Source organism: Mytilinidion resinicola, assembly GCF_010093595.1.
Source record: "Mytilinidion resinicola strain CBS 304.34 unplaced genomic scaffold BDZ99scaffold_13, whole genome shotgun sequence".
Taxonomy (NCBI): domain Eukaryota; kingdom Fungi; phylum Ascomycota; class Dothideomycetes; order Mytilinidiales; family Mytilinidiaceae; genus Mytilinidion; species Mytilinidion resinicola.
Genome location: NW_022985449.1, coordinates 462657 through 490224, shown reverse-complemented (window position 1 = coordinate 490224; position 27568 = coordinate 462657). Strand labels below are relative to the sequence as shown.

The window sequence follows — 27568 nt, the reverse complement described above, 5'->3', positions numbered from 1 at the left end:
ATAGCACTGCCGCATGGACCCTAACGGGAGCTAAATCGGCCTAATAGAACCTAATAATAATAATAATAGTAGGAGAGATTAGGGATTGAAAAGGGGAGGCAGTTGGGGGATAACGTGGCGTGGGAGATACGGTTGAGTCCTGTAGAGTTTCTTGCTGTGAGACAGCTAGGACCTAGGCGAGGTGGTGGGGACGAAGAGTCAAACGAGTAGTAGGAATACTCTTTAGAGAGCATCTACCCATGGAGGAAGTCTGCTCTACACGGAAGGTGTCTCCTCCACGTGGAGAAAATACACTCCGCACTCTCTTCTTATTTGGTGATCCTGTTAGCTGGCCGTGAGGCAAGTGCATTGGAGGTAGATTGGTTCAATACAAAGTCTGTATTGTTTGTTATAAACGTTGCGTGTGTTAGATAGCAGTTCTGGAAGGAGTTTGATGCCGGAAATACGTAGTGAGAAAAGATAAGTAGGAGTAAATAAACGTTCTTACGTACCACCGTGATTTCCGAGCAGATTCAGTCACGTGACTAGATTTAATGAATTTTGCCACCGAGATTACGTCACGTGACTGAATCTACTCGGAAATCACAGTGGTACGAGCGACGGTGCTGATGAAGTTGTAGATGATGGGGCAGATGATGAATGAGAATGAAGTCCAAGCTATTTTGAACATGAGTTTGTATTTTTGTTGAGCGCACGTGTATAACAGGTGACGAGAAAGGAGAGTAACGTGACGCGGAAAGAGAAGCCGCGATAACTGACAGTGTCCATATAGATCTGCACCTCTATGTTTGGCAGCTGGCGTAGGAAGGGCAAAGAATCAGTGAAGGAAGTATGAGTTGTATTGAGGTGCTAAGAGAGGTTTGCAGGCGGCAACGGTGGCAACGGTGGCAAACAACAGGCAGCATTCAGCTGAGCATTCAGCTGAGTTCGAGCGAGCTTATAGGTATAAACCGCGTCGTATCGCTTTCCAAATCTCTAATCTCACAATTACTTATCTGACCATTACCTCTTTCCGAATATGCCCTCATACATGAATTATGCTGGAGGCGTCACGAAAGTGACAAATCGTTCCCAGGACGTTGCCCCGGCCTACAAGCTGAGCAAAAGCGTCATTATTTCTTCAAATACAACTCGACATATCGTCAACGATATCAGCCGCTTCACCGACGGAATCACGTCAGCCACCGACAACGAATTCGTACTTAGCGGTTCAGGCCAGCTGCCAATTCTTGGATTCGGTAACGCACTTGTTCACGGTTCAAACGGAACTCAATTCATCTTACTCAACGCTGCCTACTGCCCGGAAATGCCTACGACGGTTGTTAGTCTGAGCAAATTCAAGATGAGTGGGATATTCTGGTCTAGCGAGACTGGAAGCTTGTTCAACCGGAATGGAAGAGGAGAGGAGGTTTTGATCGCGGATTGCAAGGAGATCGATGGTCTGTGGGTGCTTGAGTACTGTCAGATGCCACTCCAGCCGAAAGACAAGTCGGATTCCGAGTGGTTGAAGGACGCGGGGTACTCTGGCAAGCGTGGCCTGAAGAACTTCATGATGGCATATGGACTTAAACTGCCGATGGATTATGATGAGGGAAAGCGATATATTGAGAAACTTCGGGGCGCTGACCAGGACGCGTGGGAGGCTGCGTATGCTGGACGGACAGAGAATGAACACTAAAACGCGCCGTTTTAGGAAGGATTGGCAGTGCTTGGAGGCTGTTCCGCAATTGTATTTGATGTTACAATTGTTGTTCTCGTCTTGATGAACCTACCTATTGAGTGTCTCCAGAGCGGCATAGTAGACGGATGATTGTCGTTTTCTGTGAGTCTGTGCTCGGCTTCTAGTTATGCTCCGTGTAGAGGGAGGGAAGGTAGTCTTTTGTAATGTAGAGCAATGGTGAATTGTATGACGATGATGCTAAGCAAGTCATGTGCTAGCGCGATTTCCGCTGACGAACCAGTCGCGTCCCAAAACCTTCACCTCGCCGCCTAAACACCACACCTCATCAGCTCTATACCACCAAATGTATAAGCACTCCCCTATACACCCTCAACGCGAGACTAATTGAGAAACAGGCAGCGTCCCAAAGCCCTCGCATCGGGCGAAAACAAGGAGAACGCGACTCCCACCCAAAAGTCCGCCCGTCTCTACGGCGGCACGCCCGAAACCGTCTCTCGCCTCGTCCGCCCCTTCAAATGTCCTGGTACTGCTGCCCCAACACGGGCTTCCGAGAAACCCGCCCGCAAGCGCCGCAAGATCAGCTACAAGGACGCTGACGGAAGCGTCGAGGACGGCGACAAACCATACTCTAATGAAGAACGCCTCGCGCTCGCCACTCGCGATGCGAATCGCTTCCCGGTGTTCAAACCAAAAGATAAGGACACGGCATTTAAGTCGCGCTTTGCGGTGCCGCTACTGAATAAGAATGTCGGGGAGTACAACGCGTTTCGCCCGGCACCTTTGCTGGGAATGAGGCAAGGCCGGGTATTTGTGGCGAGGCCGCTGCATGATCCGAGTGGAGAGTTTGCAATTGTGTTGTATGATCCAACGGTTGATGATAAGCCGAAGACGCTGGCGGTAGAAGAGGCGAAGGAGGGAGAAGGCAATGGAGATGAGGTGACATTAGATGCACCGGTTGTGCATAAGAGTCTTGCGGACATTTTAGGGTTGAAGAAGAAGGTAGATGATAGACCGAAGGTGCCGGTGGTTATTGATCCGAAATTGGCGAAGGTGCTGAGGCCGCATCAGATTGAGGGTGTTAAGGTCTGTGAGAGAATGTTTGATTGGAGATTATGGCTAATTGGTGTAGTTCTTATATAGATGTACCACTGGTTTGATAGATCCGAATGCTGAAGGATGCATTATGGCCGATGAGATGGGTCTAGGAAAGACAGTAAGTCCGTCGCTCAGATACCAGTGACTTCCACTAACGAAAACAGCTGCAATGCATTGCTTTGATGTGGACACTTCTTAAGCAATCTCCCGAAGCAGGCAAACCAACAATTCAGAAGTGTGTTATTGTCTGCCCATCTAGTCTCGTGAGAAATTGGGCGAACGAATTAGGTAAGGCTTGGCTTCCCACGAGATTCGCTCCGATGCTAACGTTGCTAGTCAAATGGCTGGGCCCGGACGCAATAACTCCATTCGCAATTGATGGCAAGGCATCTAAAGAAGTACTGACGCAACAACTTCGCCAGTGGGCTATCGCAAGTGGCCGTGCTGTCGTTCGACCAGTCTTGATCGTCTCGTACGAAACGCTAAGGTTAAATGTTGAAGAACTAGCGCAGACACCCATAGGACTACTCCTCGCCGACGAGGGACATCGACTAAAGAATAGCGAAAACCAGACATTTGTGGCCTTAAGTGGACTCAATGTCCAAAAACGTGTTATCCTCACTGGAACTCCAATCCAAAACGATCTTTCTGAATACTTCTCACTACTCAACTTCGCCAATCCGAACTATCTGGGCACTCGCAACGACTTCCGCAAAAAATTCGAACTTCCTATTCTCCGAGGACGTGACGCCTCTGGTACTGATGCTGATCGCAAAAAGGGCGACGAATGCTTAAGTCAGCTCCTCACTTTGGTCAACAAATTTATCATTCGCCGCACGAATGACATCCTTTCGAAATACCTCCCGGTTAAGTACGAGCACGTTGTCTTCTGCAATCTCGCACCCTTCCAGAAGGACCTCTACAACTACTTTATCAAGACTCCTGAGATCCAGTCCCTGCTTCGTGGAAAAGGCAGTCAGCCCCTCAAAGCTATCGGGATGCTCAAGAAGCTTTGCAATCATCCAGATCTGTTGGACTTACCTGGCGACCTGCCTGGATGCGAGGACATCTTCCCCGATGACTTTGTTCAGAGAGATGCCCGTGGTCGGGACCGCGATGTGAAAGTTTGGTACTCGGGCAAGATGCTCGTCCTTGATCGCATGCTAGCCCGGATCCGCGCCGACACCAACGACAAGATTGTTTTAATCTCCAATTATACACAAACCCTCGACGTCTTTGCGCAACTTTGCCGCGCACGCAATTATGGCTGCCTCCGCCTCGATGGCACCATGAACGTTTCCAAACGCCAAAAGCTCGTCGACAAATTCAACGACCCAGACGGTCCCGAGTTTATTTTTCTCCTCAGCAGCAAAGCTGGCGGATGCGGTCTCAATCTCATTGGCGCGAACCGCCTCGTCCTCTTCGACCCAGACTGGAATCCCGCAGCTGATCAGCAGGCCCTCGCGCGTGTGTGGCGTGACGGACAGAAGAAAGACTGTTTCGTATACCGCTTTATCGCAACGGGTACGATCGAGGAAAAGATCTTCCAGCGTCAGTCCCATAAGCAGTCCCTCTCCTCCTGCGTCGTCGACAGTGCAGAAGACGTCGAACGCCATTTCAGTCTCGACTCCCTACGCGAGCTGTTCCAGTATCGAGATCACACGACTAGCGACACTCACGATACGTTCAAGTGCAAGCGATGTCGGAAGGAGGATGGGAAGCAGATCCTCACGGCGCAAGCGATGTTGTATGGTGACACAAGCACGTGGAATCACTTTGTCAATGGGGGAGAAAAGAGTCCACTGAGCACGATTCAGGACTTGCTGTTGAGGCAGGAGACGGCGGCGGGGTGTGCGGAGGTGAGCGCTGTATTTCAGTACATCAGCCATTGAGAGCGGCTTGGAGGTGGGAGGAGTGGCGATGGTGATTTGACGCGAGGCTTCGAGACATTTTTAAGGAGCGAGTGAGCGAGCGAGCGCATGTTACGACGATACGATTGAGCGGGCATTTTGTGTATCTCACAGCGGAGTCTCTGCAGCGGCATATCATTCTTGCTTCATTGTTTCGAAACCTATCTTAGCAGACAACTATCGCGCGAACTCTTTTGTGAAGAAACTTGCATGTCGCGAGGACGTTGGAAGTTAATTCTAAAACGCGCTCCTTGTCACGTGCTCACAGGCCTATTAATATCATGCCAAAAAAAAAGAGCAAGTTGCAAATCACATAGACTGGTTCCAGTTCATCTTTCTCATCAAAGGGCTAATTGCACAAGCCTTGTCAATAACATGCCCAAATCGAGTGTAAATCGCACGGGACGGGCTCCCGTTCATACATCTCAATGCATGGCGCATTCCCCCCAATCCGATGCCCTGATCCATAACTAGTCCACGCCAATGATATTGCCCAAAGCAAAGTCCAATTAGCAACAGACTAGTTAGCTCCCGTCCATAGATCCCGCCACATCATAATCAACCCCGAATTCATTCCAACAGCCCCCAAGCCAGCCCCCTCCCCGCATTCATAACCCCCGCTTTCAAAACAACAAATCGAGCGTTAGTTACAGGGCTATCAACCACGACTTAGAGGCCCTGGATCAAGCTGCGCCGTAGTCCAGCATTGCACCTTTGGCTCAAACCCACAGCCTGGTGCCCCATGCACACAAGTTGACGTCCTGGCCACCCGATGTCAGCATCTGATACCGCGATATCAGATCGTACCCGCGGCTGCCATTCGTCAGAACAGTGGCGTGAGATAACTGGAGCTTTGGGGGACCGCGGTTCTTGGCTGGTTGGGGGGTTGCATAAGTCTGTAGTTGCTCCACGGGACTCTAGTTCTTCGTTCTTTTCTTGATACATACATAAGACTTGGGACCCCGTCATCCTCTACGCTTCATTTCTTCGCTTGCTGTGGGATGCAGCTTGGCGTTTTCGCAAGCTTCTTTATTGTTGACCACCACGTCACTAACAACGCAGTTATCGCCGTCTTGTATCTCACACTCATGATGGCAGGATACTGGTGTAGGTTCAAGCAGTTGAGATTTGTCTCAGGCACTAGCTACAAAACTACCAATTTCAATTCCCACTCGCTTCTCAAGAAGAAACCACAAGCAAGCAAGCACGCCAACCCCAACGCCATCAGGGCCATTTCAGTAAGGGGAGAATTCGGTTGTCCTCGCCGTCTCCAGTGATAGAAACCCAAGCCACAGGGTATGAAACGACGTTTCGTCCACAACCACCTATCCCCTTCCGACTCAATTTTCAACCATCCCATTTCTCTTTGAGAGAGTCTCACGCAGCTGACCCCGCCGATACCGTCTCAATCTCGACCTTCGGAATCGGCGCACCGGTGCCTCCCAGATCCGTCGCGCGCGCCTTGGGGTTCTTGGTGTAGTAGTTCGAGATGGCGGATTTGATCGCATCTTCGGCGAGCATGGAGCAATGCACTATCAAATTCATCGTCAGCCCATAATCCCCCATCTCCTTTCCCCTTATCGTTTTCAGCAAAAACTCACATTTCACAGGCGGCAAACACAACTCCTTCGCAATCTCGGTATTCCGAATCTTCGCCGCATCCTCCAGCGTCATCCCCCGCACCAACTCGGTCAAATACGAGGAACTCGCAATCGCGCTCCCGCACCCAAACGTCTTGAACTTGACGTCCGAGATCGTGTTGTCGTTGGGGTCGACGCGGATCTGCAGCTTCATGACGTCGCCGCACGCCGGCGCGCCGACCAGCCCCGTGCCGACATCGGTGTCGTTCTTGGACATGGAGCCGACATTGCGCGGCTTGTTGTAGTGGTCGAGCAGTGACAAGGTGTTAGCGGAGCGTCGCGGATGAACAACAAGAGGGGGAGAGGGCGGAGATGAGGGGGGCTTATGGCCGAGGTGTGCGGTGTGGCAATTGCTCCGACATACGGCGGTGAGAGAGGGGGGAAGACTCATCTTTTTCGTGGTAGGTCCGCCGGCTGTTGACGCCAACGCTCGCGGGCGCGGCGGTCCGTATGGGAGAGGCGATGGAGGGTCTGGCAGCGCTGGAGAGAACTCGGCCCGCGGTCGCGGGGACGGTGGTTGCGATCCTCCTGAACATGGTGGAGGGCTGGAGATGTGCGTGTAGGTTGAAGGGGCGGTAGGTCGATGGCAAAAGCAGATTACGCAGATGGATTGTAGGTGGTAGGTGGGTTGTAGGTGGTGGATGTGGTGTTCTTCGAGACGCGAAAGCTCGTTCAACTTAGCCCGAGGAGTTTAAGTTCCAGACGCCCAGACTTATGTCATGTGGCGAATCGTGCACGGGCCATGTGTGCCCCACGTTTTTCCATCTGGTGAAGGGTGAAAGCGGATAAAGCTGCACTACTCCGATATGTCCGAGCCTTTGTACCAATTGCAGGTAGGTAGATAAGTCTGTATCTTCAATTCACTCGGCACTTTCCTATTCACTTGCCATCTATTGCCGCCATCGCTTTTCATCCCATATACTAGCCACCTCATCACTGCATACAAGAAAGTGAACTATGCCTGGACATGCCGGTATTTACAACAGCTAATGTATGCAACAAGTCCTACTGTTGTGCCGTGCGATGGGATTCTTCCGCAGTATATCCGGCGACGTCCTATGATTCCACTTCAATAAATCTTGCACGACATCGAAGAATTGCAAGACGAATAGATCTAACACTTCTTGATTTGTAAAGGACCTCCTTATCAACGGGCCTGTATCGGAGAGGGAATGAAGGAGGCGTAAACCCCCTGGGAATGGTGTATAAACCTGTCTATCATATTCGCTTTTCACCCCTCATGCCTCATCCAATCGACTGCCGCCCCGCCAATGCACCACCCACCTTTGCGCCAGCCGCAAATGCCAATCACCACCAATCGCCAAGTCGTATGCATGCCGCTCACTTGCCTCACGAACGCCTGAAGAAATAGACATATGCAAACTTCTTCATCTCCTCCACGTCGCCTGCTTTGGCCACCTTTTCATCATTGAAGAGCACCCACGACGTGGCGTTGTCTTCTGGGATGTTCTTTCGAATAAATGCTACGTAGTGCCTGTTCGATCATGTTAGCTTTTGAAGGAAATGGCAGATTCTGTAACTGGCTGCTTACCCAGCATGTATCGAGCTTCCTTTGTGGCAGACGATAGATTCCAGCTTGAATGTTGCAGGCAGCTTGTCACTGCCAGGAACGAACTTTGCAGCTGGTTCGGTTGAGGGGCCATCCTACGGTGGACATGGTCAGTCTCTAGGGCTTCAAATATAATAGATAGAGAGAAGGTCAAGATGATGATTCGTACCTTGCTACCGCTGTCGTCATCGAAGTCACCAACAGCGTCAGGATGATTGAACAGCCAGTCCACCGCCCTCTCAACATCGCCACCAGTTTCCTTCAACGCCTGTCGAGATTGAGGGGCGCCAAAGCCCATGTTGCACAGAGACTCGATCTTCTCCGGATCAATAGCTGACGCTGCACCCCCGGCGCCAGCACCGGCATTGAAGTCGATAGGCGTATCAATATCAGGGTCTTCCATATGAGAGAACAGCCAATTAGAGGCAGCTTCTGGATCCGCGTTTCCTGTAGCATGTAGCGCTTTCTCGCACCTGACACGCGGGAAGCCCATTGCCTCTAGCATTGCCAGGCCAGCCTCGTTTGGCACCCACTTGGGAGCACTTCCGACATTAGTATCTTCCGGAAGCAACTCTTCGCCATCGCTGAGTCCATGGGATTTGTAGGCATCAAAGGAGAATGGTTCGTCGTCGACAAGGACCGGAACGTCCTGCTTAGTGGGAACCCAATTGACCAACTCGAAGCGACGTGCATTGACTGCTAGCACTGTAGGGAAAGTCTTGAAGAGCGATTTCTTCAGAAAGCCGTCTGTGCTGCCGCAAGAAGAGCAGGTGAGCTCAACCATTTCGTTAGCTGTAAAGATGTCCAGGCACTCTTTCAAAGTCACAGGTTCGAACTCCTCCTTCTCCTTATCTTTGCCTTCGCTATCGGTTACATCCATCTTGGCTTCCTTTGGAACTCTCCTGATGGGCACGGGGATTGAGATGTTCTCCTGCTCGTCAGTACGATATCGCACTTTCTTGCAGTTTAGGCATTGTAGTCGCTGCTCCATGACGAAGCGGAAAGCCTCCACAGGATCCTTCAAGCCTGATGGGTGCTGCGAGCGCGTGATGAGCTTCAGGAGGTGAAGGAGTAGTTCGAAAGAGTCTTGTTGTCTCATTGTGGAAAACTCGGCATGTCCTCGTCCGATAAGATGCTTGAGCATAGCAGGAGCAAGGCCTTTCTGGTGTGGTACTTCTGGCGTGTGCTCCGAGACAACAATATCGCTATCAGGCTTGGAGTAGCGTCCAGAGAGCAGACCATCTGCCAGCTTCCGCAACTGCGTTTCCAAGTCTTCTGCGGGGGTGGATGTGTTCGGGGGTGCTTCATTAGGAAGATAATACCGCTCTGAAAACTCTGGCATGGCGAACAGGCTCTGAAGCACGCTTGCCAGATAACAGCTATTACCAAGATTCTTCAGTCCGGTGAATCCAGCACCAAAAAGCGGCTTCAGCTCCTTCCCATCCTCTGTAGTCATAGAGAATTCCCACAACAGATTCTGCTCAACCTGCATCTCTGTGAGACTCTTCTCCGTCTTGATTCTGTCCTTGATGTTGATCCCCCAGTGCATCAGATGATCTGGGAGCTCCGGATCCACTCGTTCCTCGTCGCAAGAGTAGCAGTAGATATCAGCGGTGCCATCTGCCGTCAGGGAACCAAGCTTGACCGCCACAGGATGACCAGTGTCTTGGGTATGTGCAACACCATGGGAGTTTCCTCCGGTCCCTCCGAATTGAGCTCTACCACAGCCAAGGTTGCCACATGTGAGACACAACCACAGATTCTCGTTCAGTTCACACTTGGAGCAATGGCCAAGGCTTTGAGACTCGATCACTCTCGCAGGTTGCTGTTCCAAATACAGCGTGTGCTCGCATGCCGTCAACTCTTGCTCCCACGCCTTCACTTCCTCCTGCCTAGCGAATGTATTTGCCTTTAGCACAGCGTCCACAACATTGGAGAGCTTGCCCGAGGTCCGATCAACGTCGTCGATGCCACATTCGTAACATTTGACTTGGGTGGTCGTGTCGTAGCGGTCCGATTCCGTCTCGGCGGCGATGGAGAGCTTAGAGATCTTCTGGGGTGGCTCGTCCCGCTTGACCTTCTTCCTAGTACGCTTGATGTTGAGGACAAGGGGATGCTTGCTCGAGACATGATGGAGGAGAGAGTGGCTCCTGTCGCCGGTGCAGCCTCCGTTGAAGCAGAAGAGGCAAACATCTAAGCCAGAGGGGTCGTCCTGAAACAGGTATTCTGTTAACTATACAGGTAATGATCTTGAAGAGCGTCTTTGATGAATCCTACTATTGAGTCAAAGCACTGTGTGCAGTCTTCACGGTAAACAGACTGGGTTGGCCCGGGGGCATGAAGCTCTGCGATGGTGGTTAAGTCTGTGGAAGCTATGTACTGTAGCTGGCGGAGACCTACCCGGAGCGTCGACGTGTTTACAGGCCATGGCAGATTGTTAAAGAGGGGGAGAGGAAGGAACGCAGAGACGTGGGTGATAGGCTGCAGAGTGGTGGTGCCTGGAATGACGGAGCCGTGGTGGGAGGCGCGTGGGTGTCAGCCTCATTTTAGCGGGGTAGATAGGTAAATGCAACTTCAACACCAACAGATCTCTCACGTTTGAATAACAGATGATATTTACTGCGCCTTCTCTTAAAGGTTGCACACTCGCCCTACTACTTGAGAAGATTCATCACATTGCTTGAAATCCGGATAAGATGTAAGTGTGCTCAGAGCGGGATTTTGGCCTCTTTGCTTCCAGTACTCAAGATGGCATAAAATCGGGTGCACATATTTATGACCCACTGATGCGTATCTCCCTAATCTCTAGCTGCGTAACCAGGCTCCTTACGTTATCTCAGTGTTTCAAAAGCCATGCCGTGTCGTCGTAGACCCTGGAAGTCTATTTCACGACAGCTTCCCGCATCTCCCCCTCGCGCCAGCAACGCCATTCCTGCGCCGGAAACACCCACTGCATCCGCCGCAGTGATTCACCAGGTCCAGAGCGTAGAGCGATCGTGGCCTGACAGGCTCCATCGCCTTGGAAGTTTTGTCGTACAGCTATCTAAATGCGGCATAGAGAACCAGAAACCAGTAGCGTAAGTCTTGCTTTGATGAGGAAGTGTAGCCGAATCGATAGCGAGCCGCCGTGGGACCTGCGCAATTTTACATTCCGGGTCAATCGCATCCCCCCGGAACGTTGCCAGCATTATGGATGTCAGACCTCTCTCCACTCCGCTCACACCACGCCGTTTGCCATCAATTCAGTGAGTTCACAGTGCTACAATTCTGCACGAGATCAAAAGTGCTGGGCCAAAAGTCGGCGTCCCAGGCAATGCGTATGTTGAAGAATCGGCCATAAATCTAAGCTATCGTATAAAGTAACCTGAGACTCTCTATATGCCCTGCGCATTGGATATCATTGACAGGAAGACCGACAAAACTCCCAAAAAAGATGTACTGGAACCATTAGGGTTGCCGCCTGGGCGGACCACCGAAGAAAGAGACGCGCAAGAGGGTATCAAGACGACGAGTAGTGGAAAAGAACATGTGATTAAGCTTGCCCAAACTCTTCCCGGGAAGATGACTATCCAACATCGCTCGAGTTATTATGAACATGAATTCTCCAGACCACACCACTTGAACATTCGCCCCTCAGAGTATCTTGACTGGAGCCCTTCCATCGATGTACCAAGCGTCAACAAGAAATTAAGGTATGCAACTCGGTGCAAGAACCATCCGTACAGGTGGATGACGCCGCACGCCCGGAGAAACGACCCCAGACGCCTATCGCAATGCCTAAGAATCATGATAGGAAGCCTGGAGCCGTTGACCGCGAGAGAAACCGAATCCCCAAAACTGCCCATCCATAATCGACCTGTCGAACATCAAACTGCTCTGGTGCGCGACAGGCCTCTCATGAACCAGCCGCTTACAAGACGTAAGCGACGAGGCCGAAGAGGGCCGCAAGGCCAGCGCCGGAGGCAGCGCCAACCTTGTTGGCAGCACCAGTGAAGGTGGCGATCGGGGCGGTGTAGGCACCGGTGCCAGTGGGCTTGGGGGTGTAGGCCGGGGTGGATCCAGTGCCGATGGGGTACGGGGCCGGGGAAGAGCCAGCAGCGACGGAGGTGTACACTGGGGGAGCCGGGGCCGCGGAGGCCGCGCTGGTGGAGCACGAGGTGACCAGGCTGGTGTAGACGGGCTTGGTCAGGGTGCACGAGCAGGCGGTGATGGTCAGGGTAGTGGCCTTGAAGGGGAGTTAGTGATTGCTCGAATTTCAGGATGCTCTAGGGAAACTGACCTCAGTGACGGTGTAGGTCGACTCGCCGATGGTCAGGGTGGTGGCCTCCGGGCAGACGGTGGTGTAGTCGACGTAGGTCTCGGTGACGTAGGCGACCGGGGAGGCGGTGAAGTTGCCGTAGCCAGCGGACACACCAGCCACGAGGGCGGCGGTGGCAGCGATGGTGGAGGAGAAACGCATCTTGTTGATATTAATTATTGACGTTGGTGAACGGTAAGTGGAGTTTGTTGGTAGGGCTTGAGGAGGAGTTGATAGTCGGGGCGTTGATTAAACGAGTGGAATCGGCAAAGACCGTTGGTGTTCGTGAGAGAGCGAATGTGGGTGAAGAAGAAAAGAGCATGTGGTGAGCAGCTGGGTCTTATACTCAGGGCTTCCAGCGAGTAGGCCGTGCAGCGGGCAGGCCTTGCCGGGGTCGACACGCAAGGAATCGATTGGAGGTCGCACCGACCAGCCCTGCCGGCCCAGGGTGGGCGCGTTGTCGGCTGCTGGGCGTTGGTGGATACGAAAAGGGGGACGTCCCGGAAGCGGAGAGTGGAGCGCGGTCAGGGCCGCTATCTGCCTGTTTATTGACGGATCCCACCCAGGCCCGGCGACTTTCCTATCAGCGTTGGGCATTTCCGCCGCACACGAGATTGCAGCACACTATCGAGGGCTCACTCATCACCAGGGGCGCGGGCGACCTGTCCCGGCGTGCAGCCTATCAGTGGGCCGACCAGCCTCGTCTGAGGCCCTCAAGCTTCGAGCCGCCGGATCAGCCGACTGCCAACCGTATCGTTGATAGCGAGCTGGCTGGTGTCGGCGTGGGCAAAGCCATGACTGCGTGACGTGACGCACGAGATGCGACTGCAACGCTGGCGGCCTGGCGAGCATTCTGAGGCCGCGGTCGCCCGTTGCACCAGTCGGCCGCGTCCGGTGAGGATGCCGCTGCTGTGGCCGTGGGCGCCATCGCTGGATCCCGTGTGGCAGGCTGGTCTGTCTTGGATTGGGTGCGGGCGGTCGACAATGGCCGCGGCGCCGAGTGCGCCGTGTGAGGGCTGGCCGGGCTGGAAGCTTCGCAGATTGCGCGCAACGGTCTTCCAAGTGCGATCTGCAGGCCGTCGCGGCGAGCAGGGGCGCTGATTGAGGTCCTAAAATAGACGCCGCTGGGGAAAGTTGCGCCGTCGTCGCGCTGTTGTTGCGTGGTGTCGTCCCGTGCAAAACGGACGTCTGCGAACGCTGAGCCCAGAAGCGTGGTAAAAATTTGCGAGGCGGCCATTGGCTGCATGCAATACGGAAAGGGGCTCGGGTTCCTGCGTCTGCTGCACCTCAGTGGAGCGCTTGACAGGAGAGGCAAACCAGTCGCACCATTTGCCACACAACCGAGTGCCCAGCTGCCCAGCTTCTCTAGGTTTGCATCGTGGACACGCTCAACGAGACCGCTCCGCCGGCGCTGTCGCTGGTAGTCAGCATTAGCTGCCTTCCAAGAAGTTGACAAGTCGATATCGGCCTCAATTCAGCTCAGCGCCCTCTCACGTGCCTTTGTCTTGTGAGCTGCGAGCTGATGCGCGCCACGGTCGTGCAGTTTGGCTGGACGGCTACGCTTCTCCGTGCGGCGTGGTTCCACTCAGGGCCGCCCTCCATCAGGAGTTCGATTTCGCAGTCTCCACGTTCTGCGTCGCCAGCTGGCCAGGTCCCGTGCAAGCCACGCGTTCCCCATCGAGTGGGTCTGGAGTCGCGTTCGGAGATGAAGGCGTCGTGGGTCGTCGTCGGTGGCTGGCATTAGGAGAGCCTCAAGGCCATAAGACAAACGAAGGCCCGCGCTCCCCACACCACACCATGCCACCAGTGCAGTTGCGCCGCCGAGGAAAAGTTTCGCCGAAGTTGGGCGACCTCTCAGGAGTTCGCTGAATAAGAAATACTCAGATATGTGCCTCCTGGAATGCCGGAGGCTCGACGACAACAACATTGCGGACCTCGCTCTCCACCAGCTCTCCCAGATTCAGTTCTCGCAACACCCACACTAATGACAGAACTTACCTTCTCAGTATAGAGCTTCCTGCGGCTAGAGCTTCCTACGGCTGAATCTCGCATGACAGAACCTCACCGGTAGAGCGCCACAGGACTCCCACAGCAGCCACTACCGCACCCCGCTACACAACTCCAAATTCGAAACCGCCAAATTTGGGCCACAAATCTCAGGAACCTCGAAATTCCGCCCTTCACGATCCGCGTCGAAGATCAATAGCAGAGAACGTTGCTAGCTACACCAAATTGCTCATCTAATTGCCAGGTCCCTGGTGTCTAATTACCATCCGCATACTCCGTAATCATTCAATCGCCTGTCTCACTGTCCAGAACATCAGCGCATTCCGGCAATAGCAACATATGGCTGAAACTGAACTTCGAGACCTATACGGCTCCGTCGACTGAACATTACTGCTCTAGATACTCAAAATACTGGAATGGGGCCTAAAATAGCCTCCTCAAGGAAAGACACGAAAGTCTCAAAAAAGGACTTCAAGTCGAACAAGACTTCCAGTAAGGCTGTCTCACCGAAAGGATGGCCTTCAGGCATCTCCTACATCCGGCGGCCTGCTTACTCCAAACAATTGGCTCCTGAAGTCCTAACAGCACTCAATACACCCGCAACCACCTCGCCCACGATTATCAAATCAGCGGCTCCTTACTCGAATGTCCGGATTACCCCCATCTCTTCTCCCACCCACCCGGCACATAACCAACATGGCCTTTTCGCTGCGCAAAGCCTCCAGCCCAACACTCTCATCCTACCCTACCTCGGCTACGTCCACGGCAAAGCCGAGGAAGACCCAGCGTCCGACTACGATCTTTCCCTCGACCGCGAGCTAGGCATCGGTGTGGACGCTACGAGGATAGGTAATGAGGCGCGCTTCATCAATGACTACCGTGGCGTAGGGCCGCCGGTACCAAATGCTGAATTTAGGGGGGTGTGGTTGGATGTGGGAGGGGGTGCTGTAGAGAAGGTTATGGCGGTTTATGTGTTGAGTGCAGGGAAGAGCGGGAAGGGGGCTAGAGCAAGGGGCATTAAAAGCGGAGAGGAGGTGCTTGTGAGCTATGGGAAGGGGTTTTGGGATGAGCGGAAGGGAGAGGAGTGAGGATCCTGCTCATAGGCTGCCCAAGTCCCCCGAACGAACTCAATGCGTTTGCGAACGCTTGTAAAGCTACGAAACGGGGCATTTGACGACGACGTCGACTTTTCAGCTTGCTGCCATCAAAGTGCCACCTCACTCCTCTTAGAAAAGTCGGGCTTTAGTCGCTCGTCCTATATATAAGTAAAAGATGTTATCCAAAATATCACACTATCTACTCAACCTCACCATGTCCTCTCCCACCCCCACTACCATCGCCCTCATCCAAGCCCTCTCCACCTTCGTCTTCTTCTCCCTTCTCATACCTTCCCTTCTCCTCTATCGAGCTACCAAACCTTCCAAATTTGATACTCCTCCTTTCCATCGTTTGCCCCGACTCCCCCCGTACCCGCCTCTTGAACCAAGCCCTCCCAATTTTCATCTCCATATCCCTGATCGTTCCTTCAATTCTCTTCCTCTACAGAACACTCAGAACATCCACATCGCTAGAGACAACGCTCGACTTCCTCGAAACCCCCAGCTCCATCCAAGCCCAGGGCTGCCATCTTTTTCACATTTCCATCGTGGCCCAAGACCCTATCGCCATGGACAAAGACGTCCAGAACACAACCACCAATCTTGGCACGAAGACATAAATGATTACGCCTAACATGGCTAGCCCTGGGAAGAGGGTGTGGACCGTTACGAATGGTGTAGGGAGCTAGTAGGGGCTGCAACAAGGGTGAAGGAGATCAGGGAGTAAACGTTTGCAGTTGTGAGGAATGAGGCACGGAGAACAGTGTTTGAGCTGTGTGTAACATGGAAGAGGCTTAGGCAGATAAGGGATGTGAGGCTGTTGGATGGATGAGGGGTGAGTGGCTACTTTAACAGATGAAAGTAGTCCGCCCTATCCTTAGAAGTCCTCTACCATCGGCCTGAATATGCGCAGTTACTTATGTGCTAGGAAGTCACTACGAGATGTAGCCTCCCCGTCCCCCTCTGCGTCTATGAAAATCCCCTCTCATACGGTCACTTCTGTATAGACTTGTAATAAATTGACCCTGTTCCTCCATAGGGCTGCCTCAACAACTCTTTTTTCAACCCAAAATTCTTCTACTAGAGTCTTGATCTGCAGACCGTTGCTTTTGTCAAAGAAAGCAAACACGCCACATTGTCCTCTGCTTGCACGCCGCGTCTATCAAATATCCTTTCGCACGGTTGATTCTGTGAAAACTTGCAACTATTCAAGTTAATCTCGACGCGGAGGGACCTCCGCAGTTCTTCCCTGTCCTAATATCCTTCTGCCAGGAGCCTGATCTATAGCCCGTTACTTCTGATATAAGAAGTGACTACAACGCACAGCGTCCACGTAGACGCCGCGTCCCTCAAAAGTGAGTTCACACGGTTGAATCTGTAAAAACTTACAACCACTCAAGCTAATCTGTAAGCGGAGGAACCTCAGCAACTCGTCGCCGCCCTAATGTCCTTCTTCCAGGAGCCTAATCTACAGCCCGTTGCTTCCGTCAAAAGAAGTAACTACAATGCATAGCCTCCCTGGCCCCCTCCACGTGCTCGCAGCCTCTAATAAATCTTACTCCACACGGTCAATTCTGTGAAAACTTCTAACCAATCAACTTAGCCTTTTAACTGAAGCACCCCAACGACCGGTTGCAGCCTGATTCCGTAGGTCTGACTTAGGAACTCCTGCTCTCGGCATTAAAAGCAACTAGACCGCGTAGTCTCCGAGTCCCCTTCCCGTCTAACAAATTCCAACTTACGCGGTTGATTCCGTAAGAACTTGCAACCAGGCGATCGGAATTATCTGTTGGGGCACCTCAGCATTCCGGTCTACGCGTAATTCCAGAGTACTGATATTGGACCCCCTGCTCTTGTGACTAGAAGTAACTACGCGGCGTACCCTCCGCGTGACCCTTTACGTGCACGTTGCGTTCAACAAAAGTTTGGTTATACGGTTGATTGTGTGAAAACAAGTAACCGCGCAGCTCAAATTTTCGCGGAGTGGCTTCAGCGTCTCTTCGAAGCCTTTTGCAAATGAATCTAATTCACGAGCTACCTCTTTTAGAGTACAAAGTGACTACGACATGTAGCCTCCGCGTTGACCTCGGCGTCTCCTGGGATTCTATCTACACGGTTGATTCTGCGAGAACTTGTAACTGATCGACCTTCTTCGTTTGCGAGGGTGCTTCTTTCTCTTCCGGAAGTAAAATGCGATGGAGCTGATTTACATGCTCTTGCATTTGCGATGGAAAGTAACTACACCACGTCCCACTTCCGCGTCTACCAAAAATCCAATTCACACGGTTGGTTCTGTAAGAACTTACAACCAAACCACACTTACACTTCATCGGAGGTGCCCCAGCAGACTTCTATGGTGCTAAAAAAAACTTCAACCTAATTCGAACGCCGTAGTCATGTATTTAGAAGTAACTACGATGGGTGCACGCTGCGTGCCCTCCGCGTCTACCGAAATCCCAACTTGCACGGTCGATTCTGTAAGAACTTCCAACTGACCGCAGTTAGACTCTATCGGAGGGTGACCCCGGGGGATTTCATGTTGTCGAAAATCTCCACCTGATTGAAACGCTGTGGTCATGTAGTAAGAAGCAACGACACCAGGTGCATGCTGCGTGCCCTCCGCGTCTCTGAACAAAGTTTCGCGCGGCTGATCTCGTGAGGACTTGCAACCAGGTGGGCTGAAATCCTTACAGAGGTGCCTTAACAATCTTTGTTAATCCTTTTGATAGAGGCTTGATTTAGAGCCTTGGGATTGGGGTAAGGAAATGGAATACGTGGAGGTAACGCACTATTTTGCTCGACTGATTTCGTACGACTTTGCGCCTTATTTAGCAAGTATTGCCTCGGCATCGCTATAAGATACGTTAACAGTGGAGGCTAAGCTCACTCTGAACTCCGATAGTTCATTCTCAGTACCGTTAGGCGGGTTCTCGACGTCGGAGAAAACTACGCTTAACCACAATGAGGAGGTGGAGCTGCGAATAAAGAGGTAGGAGAAGTCAGATCTTGAGGATAGTTAACTCTGGCACATGAATCGGAATGATAGAGTAAGCAAATCACTACAATGGTAGTTGAACCTGGTAGTAGCTTAGTGCTATACGGCTTCGGCGAACTGTGCCTGGACAACGGCGAACTCTGCCAGAACGACGGCGAAATCTGCCGAACTCTCTCATTCTCTATCATGAACTCGCTTTGCTCATTTGTAAGACGGCAAAAATGGCCTTGACCGATTTCCTATTAATACGTGCAGGAATCGTATCGATCTAGCAGCCATTAACCTTTCATCCCTTTCCACTTCACTGCTCTTATTGCCTCTACCCTTTTCGACAAGAATTCAGAAAAAATGACGACTCCCAAACAAACAATCGCACTCATATCTGGTGCCAATACAGGCATCGGGCTTGCCGTAGCGACCCAGCTGGCCAAAGACCACGGATACCACGTCATCATCGGATCGCGAAACGAAGCAGCGGGAACCGAAGCCGCCGCTGCCTTGAAAGCGGCAGGGTTCGCAGCATCCTCAGTCCAGCTGGATCTCAGCTCAGACGAGTCGATTGCAGCAGCCGTGAGCAAGATCGAGCACGAGTTTGGAGTACTAGACGTGCTGATAAACAACGCGGGCATCCTGATCGACTACGTCCCCGGCGTCACCGAAGCTTACAAGAATCTGTCGACACGAGAGCTATTCACCCAGACTCTCAGCACCAATGTCGTTGGAACGGCCTGTTTGACCGAGGCGTGCTTGCCGCTGCTTCGCAAATCCGACTTTGCGCGCCTTGTCTTTGTCTCATCGCGGATGGGATCCCTTCTAGAGTCGACAAATAAGGAGACGCCATACTACGCCATAGACTACAAGTCATACGATGCCAGCAAGGCGGCCGTCAACATGTTGGCGCTCAACTACGCCCGGATCCTCGATGGTACCGGTGCCCTGGTGAATGCGGCATGTCCTGGATTGGTCCAGACGAAGCTCACTGGCTTCAACGCGTGGGGTTCGCCAGTAGAGGCGGGCGCACAGAGGATTGTTGAATTGGCCACTGCTGAGAAGGGAGGTCCAACTGCGACGTTTTCGGACAAGGACGGAATCGTCCCTTGGTAGTTGGTAGGCTTGAGAGTGCAGACAGAGCGTTTGGATGAAGCTGGAATGTCCACACTAAACGGCTTAGTCATACCATAGTGCCAATTAGGTTCAATAAAGCGCCCAGATTATCGACTCCTGCATTCCACTTATCCAATTTCTGTGCATTGGACGGCGAGTAGCCGGACTTCTGTGCATCGACCAGATCGCCCAGGGTTACTAATCCGCTTGTATGAAGAATGTGGCTAGCTTCGTATTCGAACTCCCAAGCAGACTGCGTGGGCGCCTCCCAGAGATTTTTCAGGCCAGGGAGCGGGAGAGATCTATAACTTTGCAATGGATCGCAGGGGATTCCGGTCTTGATACATATGACGCAGCCAATGAGGAGCCATAGATGCGCAAGCCTGCGTAGTCTCAATTAGCAGGAATCCGAAAGACGCACAGAGATAGAGCAGAAGGCATACCTTCGTTGAGATTCGGCAAAGATCCAATCTTCCCAGTTCGAACTCGGGCTAGAAAGCTCATCTTTAAGTATGGCTCCTGCGGATGCTTCTTTAAATGAGACGTAAAGGGTCTGCGCAGGTTAGTTCTTGAATGTAGGAGTATAACTGGAGACCTACATGTAATGCCATGAGAAGGTCTAAACTAGTCTCTTCGCTCTCAGGAGATTGGTCAACGATACACATAATCAGGTAAACCATGCAAGCTTGCGTTGCGGCAAGGAGTTCGAATATGGGCATGTGGTGTTTCTTTTGGTGGTCAGAATGAGAAGAACCCGATGTGGGAGAAAACACACCTCATCGACAAAATGACGATACTCGGCTTTGATGGTACACCAGAGATAAGACTTTGTTTCAGATGTTCGTGAAGCAAACATTTGCGCAATGCTCATGCAGGTTGTCAATGCTTCAGGTAGAGAAGCTCTTGGTGGCCTCGAGAGGAGTTGCGAATGCGGATGGATAAACCAAGGAAAAGTGTCCCTTCGTAGCATCATCGTGGGGAATGATCTCAACGACTGGATGACAAGGTTGACGTTGTGCTGGGCATGAGGCCGCTCCTTTTGCAGGACTGCTAGGAGATTAGAGTCTAGCCCCACGATAGGATTCTCTGTCACCACGGACAGAGAGACACCTTCGCGAGTCCATGTACACCAGGATGGCGGTTTCTGGTCAGATTTGTCGTATGGAGCCACCGAGACATCCGAAAAGCGTTGAAGCTGACCCGAATCATCATACTCGAACGCGAGGAGCCCATCGAGATTAAGAGGCTCATTGAGCGAAAAAGTCTGCGTGCTCGGGTCAATCGATGGAGCACTATTGCCGTTGGTAAAGTGATGTTGGGTGTCATCCATAGCTAGATGGTCTGTAAAGGTTGCATTGGACAAGTTTCCGTCATCCGCATGCAACGACCAAGGAGCAAGCGAAGCACTTGGTGTACTCAAAGACCCTGGGCCTATCTCTTGGACTGCTCCTGATGAAGTGGGCAACGCCCGCCTCCCCCCTGCTCTATCATAAACGCACTCGATGCTCTTCTTCATACACCGCGAACAAGGTGTTTCAAAGCTGCATTTTGTCTTCGCAGAATTACACGCACGACATGATCGCGGCCGTTTACGCATACGGCTGCCACAGTAACGAGCATGACGATGACGTGAGGATTCTAGCCCAAATGTTAGATATCATGGAGTAGAACATAGGCCCTTGAGGACGTCCTACCATTGGAGAAAGGTTTGTCACATTGGGAGCAAAAGAAAACGGCACTTGGCGAAGATAAATCGTGACACGGGCGGTGGGTAGAGGTTGTCTCTCTTTCCATGGTTTGGTATGTTTATTTTGAGATTGAAAGGAATTGGGCAGTTAATCCTCGCCGTGTGCAGAATATAGAGAGTTGGCAGCCGGAAATTGCGATGCCTATAAGGCCGATGACTAATTCTGGGGGTGTTTTAGTCTACGGCGAATTTGGCCGATTTCACCTCCAAATCTACACACAAAATCCTCACCCATTTACGTGATTCGGATGAGGGTGGAAGTCGTTCTCTCTAACATCCTCGACCGCGACCTGATTTATAGCCCTCACAGGTAAAACTCGGTACGTTTTCACTCTCAGTCTCTATTGCAGGACTCCAAGGTCACAGAGTCGAACCAGCCATACGTGATACGGTTAGCGTGTGCACTCAATGGATGCTACCAAAGCCGCAGGTTACACCACGCTAGATTTCGTGAGAGAGCATGTATCCCACCCTTTCTCGACTTCCGGCTTCCCCAAGGTTCTGCCCCGTTGCTCGCAAGTCTCTCTACTTGTGGGACAGAATGTTGAAAGATGCTGAGGACTGATGTCAGGATTACATCCACTTACTTCCGGAATGCCAACGACGGCGTTCCACGTGGAGCAAACAATCCTTCGGCCACTATTGGTTCGATTGAAGCTGAGCGCGCTTGGATATCCTCGCCTTGCTTGTTTCATACGTAGAACATGCACGTGCATGGCATCATTCCTCCCAGGTACCAGTTCGCTCAGCCACACGTCAGAGGGCGGATCACCTCTGGCCATGGCTGGACTTGCACTCTGAGACTTTGCTTGAACCAAGAAAGGCACACGGAATGGGGCTGGAGAAGTTGGAACAGCCACATCGAGGCTAAGCAAAAACCTGGATGTTTGTCTCTCGCAGGTGGACGCCACAGCAACACCACTACGACGTTCACATGTTTTGTTGAGACTAACGACGTAGGTTGCGTACTCCTTAGCCAACACAATCGTAATCCGAAAGAAGCAATCGGCGATCTGGATGCGAGGCCAAGAGGTGGTATCTTTCGCAATGCAGTTCTCGCCTCGCTCTTGGCTACCATGACGTCGAAAACTGGGACTCCAAGAGCTCCAGTACCACGACTCGTCGGACGCAGAAGGTCTTTGCGAGAGTCCGACTGCTACGCCAGCCGTCATCGCGATCAACATGGCTGACGGGCTCGGGCGTCAGATGAGGCTGGCGAGCTGGTCTGATGGGTGGAGGCCAGGCGCAACGTGAGACTACCGGCCATGAAGCTTGCTCAGTGCAGCATCGGACGGGTGTTCCTGCAGCTGTCAGCCATCGGTCTTTGACGGCCTAACGGGCACGACGGGATCGGGAGAATTCGCGAGCGCGGACAGGCTCAACTGCAGCATCGAGCATTGTGACGACGGCTTGTGACGTTTTCAGCGTGTTTGGGTGCGATATGGGACCGTGGTGGTGTTTCGGGTTGGCGTGCGAGGCATTGATCGCTCGTCATGGCGCCCGGCGTCCAATCACTCTCACGAATACATTCCGAACAGCAGGATCCGGATTTCTGGGGCTTTGTGTGGGGGCGCATCCTGCCATGGCGCCCGCAGAGCATCACCCGGCAGGGCAGGCTATTCTTGCGCATAGCAAGCAAGCCAGGTCGCAGGGCTGATCCAGCACCCCCTAATTTCCCAAGCATTCACGTCGCTCAGGGAGACAATGCTGAGTCGCAGCAATAAAAGGCTGGTTGCACCCTTCATGTTCTCCCCAATTCCTCCCGACACTGCTGCCCGGCTGCCCTGCTTGACCCGAGCTGCTATCATCATCCTCACGCTTCAAGTTACTGCACGCCGCGTCGAGCACACCACTACCACACCAACCTGATATCACCTCACTGGCTCGGCCCACCCATTACACTTTGGGCCCACCAATGACTCACTGAACGACCCTGAACCTTGAACGTTCCAGACATTTCGACGCCCCGCAATAGGGTGTGTAGCTGCAGACGCCTGTCAGCTCGAGAATATATCAAAGCTGCACCCCGCATCCTAACGCCCCAACACGAACTGAGGACACTGACACGGCATCCCTCACCAACACACTCAATCGCCCATACAAAAACATATCCACACTCAAGTCGCTATGTCCTATCCAACAAGAACCAATCTTTCCATGGTGAGTCCCCAATTGCAGACTACCTCTCATACCGCAATGTGACTAACCCAGCCTCAAGGACGACCCCATGCGAAGTTACATGCGTCTCTCCAACCAACAAGAGAACCTTCGTCGCCGCTTATCTCTCCAAATCCCCTCTTCTACTCCCTTGACCGCCCACTCTCCCGAGTCTTTCGGATCTTCACCCAGGACCTCTCGCACCTCCTTCACCAACGAGATCTACTCCTCGTCTCCCATGTCTGCGCACCCAAGCCCTACCAACGCCGCCTTCGACCACCGCAGCATGTGCACCGACAGCCAGTCCGACGAGGGCCACTCGTTGTACGAAATCAACCAACAGATCAAGGCCACGCTGACCGAACTTCTCAACACGGATTCAGTTAAGCAGGACGACAAGTTCCGCGTCTGGATTCAAGGGCGGCTGATGGATGCCGAAATGGAGATGAGAAGGCAGCGCAGACGCAGGAGTAGCGTGGATCGTGAGATCGCCGAGAGTATTGCGGAGCATTTCGAGCACGAGTCTCCTTGATCGTAGTCTCGATACGATCATCCACACGTCACTTCACTCCTTCCAAAGCAGAGCGATTCCAGCAGTGGTGGTAGCCTGTCTTTCCCACTTGTCACTGTCCAGCGGAGCAACATCATTGCAACTGCAAACTCGACACTTGGAGTTTCATAGGGGAACTTCTGACACGGCGTCTGTCTTCCGGTTCATTTAGCCTTCAGTTCGAAGCACCGGCAATCTTTCTCTTCTCAGCAACTGTATTACCCACTTCTTGGACCTAGGCGTACCGGAGGCGTCAAGCGTATTACACGAGAACAGGCTATAAATTATCCACCAAAGATACCCAAAGCAGCTTACGGACCTGTTGACGGCTGAGCTGTAACGGGCAAAGCGAATTGTTATTGTACAGTACCCATAGAGCGAAAATAGGTAATGAATGAATCCATATCCTCAAATTGCGTTACTATCCTGTCTGAATATGATCTCTTCATCCTATCGTGATCCTCTGAAACTGCCCATCCTCACACCCCTAGCTCAAACTCAAAACATGCTGAACCGCTTGCTCTCACCCAATAAAAAGGGAGCCACCTCCCCGAGCGCTCTCCTCGGCTCCTCATCCCGGAGCGTCCCCCGCTCCCCTGTGCGTCGTGGCGCCACCACCCTGAAGCTCCACCTCCACCTCCACCTCCACCCACTCAGTACGCAGAACTGCTGCGGGGTCGCCCCGTCGCACCCGAGCGATCACAGCATCTCAACGCGACGCCCCCTTTACCCAACAATCCGTTTCAGGTTGCTGTGTCGAACCACCGTACGAAAGAGGAATCGGGAGATCGATCACACAACTTTGCGGCAGCTAGACCGAGGAGCTGCGCAAGGAAGGGAAAGATGATCCGTACTGTGTTCTACGGAAAGCTAACTGCAGACTACCCTACGCAGAATGCGTCTAGGGGCTGTAGGGGTTAGTAGTGAAGTCAATTGGTAATAGGGAATGAGATGATGGAAGGGACGAGGGGGAGGAGTGTGCGCGGGGAACGTACTCGGAATTCTATGTACTAGCTTGGGGGTGTCCACGGCTTGAGTGCTTCGTCATGCATATCAGAGAGATCTACCTAGTAAGGCTCTGAAAGCTAACCTCGCCCACCCACTTACAGCAACCGCTGGAGTACCTTGAGAAGCCGCTAGCACGGTTTCCATATAGCTCATACAAGAACCACACAGGCAGAAACGTCTGGATCCGTAGCTCCTGGACTTTCATGCATACATAGAGCTTGTGCGAATGTATAGGAGTGCTAAGCAAATATATCAGTCGCGCAATCTATAAGATCTATCTTGCAGACTAGCTGCACTTCCACTACAATCCCCTAGGATAGGAAATGTAGAAACTGAGTGTTTCTCTCGACTCACACCGTGAGCCGTGATATCAAGTAATGATGGAAGTATGCCTCAACTCTCTAGTTCTTCGACACTCTCAACTTGATCTAGTGGCAGGTTTATCACGGCCTTTCCTAGCCGACTCCAAGACCTCCAGCCTCAGTTCCCCTTCCTGTCTTCCGTCCAAAGCTTCTCCACCTGATTAACAATTAGCGACTCTGGCACCGACTCGTTGATCTTCATCGGAATCCAGTGCTTGAACGAGGGCGGCAAGATCCACCGCCCACACCCCGACCTATCCAGACACGCCTTCGCCAACCCCCTTGGAGTCATAACAGCCATATTGCCCTGCTTCTCCGCCGGCGCGCCCACCGTGTCCGTCGTGCCAACGACAAACCCCAAGACCTCGACATCGTGCCCTCGCGACTTCATCTCCCGCCCGAACGCCGCCGAGAACGTCAGATTGAACGACTTCGTCGCGCTGTAGACTACCGAATACGGCAGCCCGTAGTTGGCCATAGAGCCGATATTCATCACCAACGTCGGCGCGTTGCTTTCGGCCGTCAGCACCGGTACCAGAGCTGTTGTCAAGACCGCAGGAAATCTCGCGTTCACGTTGATGAACGTGTCTACATCCTCGACCGTCATCTCTGAGAGCAAGCCGAAGACCCCCTTGCCGATGAGCTGGAAGGCGCCGCCGACATTGTTCACGAGCACTCGCAGTCGTCCTCCGTCTGGCAGGCTTGAGGCTTTTTCCACGACGCTGCGGAGGCCGGCGGCGTCGTAGGCGGCGGCGTCGGCGACGACCGTCTCTATGGATCGGCCGGGAAATTTCTGGAGCAGATCCGCCTGGACGCGGGCGAGTTTCTCGGGGTTTCGGCCGTGGAGCAGGACGTTGAAGCCGCGGGAGCAGAGTTCGTGTGAGAACCCGAGGCCGATGCCGTCAGTACTTCCGGTGACTAAGGCCCAGGAGGGGTGGGAGGGATCCGTGGAGAGATACCGCGAGATAGATGTGGGCCGGATGAAGTAAACCCAGAGCAAGTCGACGAGGTGGTATGATATCTTCACAGAGTATAGAAGGCCAATGCATGCCAAAGCGGATTTCAGGGATGCCATTAGAGTAATTTATGGGGCCGAGGACTGGGATGGGATAGAGCGCGATCTTTCCCATGTGCTGGGGTGTTGACTGAACCGAAATTGGTAGGCGTGCTAGCGACTTGATTATCGAAGCTGAAAGAAGGGTTTCGACGTCAATTGTATTTACTCGTGGGTGGAGGGATGCATCACAAATTTGTTTTCGTGTCTATGGTGCTCCGCTCGGGCTCAAGGCTTTTATACACGAGACGTTTGGAAACGAAGAGGAGCGATGGGCTGTGGTACGAAATATTCTAAAGCGAGTCCCCGCGCTTCGGGCTCTCGGTTTATCGAGCCAATTCTGGAGTTTCGCTAGAGATTCTGCAGGCTAGGCGCCTCTAATGAGCTAGTCTTCAGGATGGCGTTCAGCGTGCCTTTTATTGCGGACAGGTAGTATCTTGCGAGGGCATCAGTTGAGGTTGATGTCGTTGAAGGAGTGCAGCCGCAAGACTGCAGGGAGATCCGCGTGGTGGAGGGCCTCAACAGCGCGGACAGCATAACCGCAGGAGGATCCCTAAAGTCGAGAAATTTTAACAAGAGCTCTCTTCCCATTCCTAGAAGCAGGTTCTAACATCTCTTGTTCGCTCCGACGATGAAATCGTATTCAATGCAATCCCTGTCGACTGCTACGTCGTCGCTAGAACCTCCCACGTCAACAAGGCGTTAGTTACTGGCTGATTCTACGCTATATTAGCTTGATTATTGCAGCATCTTAAAGGATAAGTTCTAAGAAGCGATATTAATCTTTATGCTGAATTAATAGTCAATGTATCCGGACGGCTCGTGCACCCACATCATCATCACACGTATGTACATGCATTACAACATGAAGCTTTCCAACACAACGCTACGTCCTGTATGTATAGAAACCAACGTTGTGAGGAAACTAAGATTGCTCTACGACTCTATCTTAATTATGGAGTTGCTTTGTGGTGAAAGTGCCTTGTCCGCACGTCCTGACGTGGAGACCGGTCGGTAGCTGTTTGGCCACCCTATTGTCAACCACACAATTCTGCTCAGGAATGGTAAATACAACCTCTTTCGTCTTTTGCCTTTGCTGCAACTATTTCTCTCGCGTTGGAGCTGTTCTGCTGCCTCACGTGCCTTACGTGCCTCTCGTGTTTCACCTACCTTTACCTTTATCAGCACGTCGTTCACACATTTCCTACAAGCATTAAACAGGTAGAAAGGTTTGCCGACGCTCTGGACATCTATGCATAGATGGAGCTCATGTGAGTCAGACGGCAGTATCGGC

The 27568-nt window shown here is 52.4% G+C and overlaps 12 protein-coding genes across 12 annotated transcripts; 5 read left to right on the top strand and 7 right to left on the bottom strand.

Moving 5' to 3' along the window:
• Nucleotides 1–1465: 1465 nt before the first annotated feature.
• Nucleotides 1466–4668, top strand: BDZ99DRAFT_478273 (uncharacterized protein; the record flags this gene model as incomplete). Its single annotated transcript, XM_033722164.1, has 5 exons — nt 1466–1647; nt 2077–2764; nt 2811–2894; nt 2977–3064; nt 3113–4668. 5 exons carry the CDS (start codon nt 1466–1468, stop codon nt 4666–4668), a joined length of 2598 nt encoding a protein of 865 aa, XP_033574689.1.
• A 902-nt stretch (nt 4669–5570) lies between these two features.
• On the bottom strand, nt 5571–6999 carry BDZ99DRAFT_509905 (FeS cluster assembly scaffold IscU). Its single transcript, XM_033724434.1, has 3 exons — nt 6755–6999; nt 6288–6561; nt 5571–6218 (listed from the first exon to the last, which is right to left on the bottom strand). The coding sequence occupies exons 1-3, from the start codon at nt 6860–6862 to the stop codon at nt 6064–6066; spliced, it is 537 nt and encodes a 178-aa protein (XP_033574688.1). The 5' UTR covers nt 6863–6999; the 3' UTR covers nt 5571–6063.
• A 731-nt stretch (nt 7000–7730) lies between these two features.
• On the bottom strand, nt 7731–10370 carry BDZ99DRAFT_464633 (ubiquitin carboxyl-terminal hydrolase 14). Its single transcript, XM_033720369.1, has 3 exons — nt 10297–10370; nt 10174–10241; nt 7731–10108 (listed from the first exon to the last, which is right to left on the bottom strand). The coding sequence occupies exons 1-3, from the start codon at nt 10322–10324 to the stop codon at nt 7835–7837; spliced, it is 2370 nt and encodes a 789-aa protein (XP_033574687.1). The 5' UTR covers nt 10325–10370; the 3' UTR covers nt 7731–7834.
• Nucleotides 10371–11806: 1436 nt separating this feature from the next.
• On the bottom strand, nt 11807–12355 carry BDZ99DRAFT_478270 (uncharacterized protein; the record flags this gene model as incomplete). Its single annotated transcript, XM_033722163.1, has 2 exons — nt 11807–12121; nt 12176–12355. The coding sequence occupies 2 exons, from the start codon at nt 12353–12355 to the stop codon at nt 11807–11809; spliced, it is 495 nt and encodes a 164-aa protein (XP_033574686.1).
• Nucleotides 12356–12926: 571 nt separating this feature from the next.
• Nucleotides 12927–13430, bottom strand: BDZ99DRAFT_572621 (uncharacterized protein; the record flags this gene model as incomplete). The annotated part of the gene is made up of 1 exon (XM_033728217.1): nt 12927–13430. The coding sequence occupies one exon, from the start codon at nt 13428–13430 to the stop codon at nt 12927–12929; it is 504 nt and encodes a 167-aa protein (XP_033574685.1).
• Nucleotides 13431–14431: 1001 nt separating this feature from the next.
• Nucleotides 14432–15510, top strand: BDZ99DRAFT_63488 (uncharacterized protein). The gene has a single exon (XM_033728788.1). The coding sequence runs from the start codon at nt 14617–14619 to the stop codon at nt 15286–15288; it is 672 nt and encodes a 223-aa protein (XP_033574684.1). The 5' UTR covers nt 14432–14616; the 3' UTR covers nt 15289–15510.
• A 1-nt stretch (nt 15511) lies between these two features.
• Nucleotides 15512–15917, top strand: BDZ99DRAFT_522337 (uncharacterized protein; the record flags this gene model as incomplete). Its single annotated transcript, XM_033725695.1, has 2 exons — nt 15512–15666; nt 15746–15917. 2 exons carry the CDS (start codon nt 15512–15514, stop codon nt 15915–15917), a joined length of 327 nt encoding a protein of 108 aa, XP_033574683.1.
• Nucleotides 15918–18640: 2723 nt separating this feature from the next.
• BDZ99DRAFT_391758 (short chain dehydrogenase reductase) lies at nt 18641–19396 on the top strand (the record flags this gene model as incomplete). Its single annotated transcript, XM_033715745.1, has 1 exon — nt 18641–19396. One exon carries the CDS (start codon nt 18641–18643, stop codon nt 19394–19396), a length of 756 nt encoding a protein of 251 aa, XP_033574682.1.
• A 67-nt stretch (nt 19397–19463) lies between these two features.
• On the bottom strand, nt 19464–20726 carry BDZ99DRAFT_392022 (uncharacterized protein; the record flags this gene model as incomplete). Its single annotated transcript, XM_033715761.1, has 4 exons — nt 19464–19779; nt 19840–19949; nt 19996–20124; nt 20172–20726. The coding sequence occupies 4 exons, from the start codon at nt 20724–20726 to the stop codon at nt 19464–19466; spliced, it is 1110 nt and encodes a 369-aa protein (XP_033574681.1).
• Nucleotides 20727–21382: 656 nt separating this feature from the next.
• On the bottom strand, nt 21383–22565 carry BDZ99DRAFT_63453 (uncharacterized protein). Its single transcript, XM_033728787.1, has 2 exons — nt 22490–22565; nt 21383–22444 (listed from the first exon to the last, which is right to left on the bottom strand). The coding sequence occupies exon 2, from the start codon at nt 22325–22327 to the stop codon at nt 21575–21577; it is 753 nt and encodes a 250-aa protein (XP_033574680.1). The 5' UTR covers nt 22328–22444; nt 22490–22565; the 3' UTR covers nt 21383–21574.
• A 618-nt stretch (nt 22566–23183) lies between these two features.
• BDZ99DRAFT_464627 (uncharacterized protein) lies at nt 23184–24284 on the top strand. The gene is made up of 2 exons (XM_033720368.1): nt 23184–23303; nt 23362–24284. The coding sequence occupies exons 1-2, from the start codon at nt 23271–23273 to the stop codon at nt 23830–23832; spliced, it is 504 nt and encodes a 167-aa protein (XP_033574679.1). The 5' UTR covers nt 23184–23270; the 3' UTR covers nt 23833–24284.
• A 733-nt stretch (nt 24285–25017) lies between these two features.
• On the bottom strand, nt 25018–26460 carry BDZ99DRAFT_63413 (NAD(P)-binding protein). The gene has a single exon (XM_033728786.1). The coding sequence runs from the start codon at nt 26293–26295 to the stop codon at nt 25339–25341; it is 957 nt and encodes a 318-aa protein (XP_033574678.1). The 5' UTR covers nt 26296–26460; the 3' UTR covers nt 25018–25338.
• Nucleotides 26461–27568: the final 1108 nt, after the last annotated feature.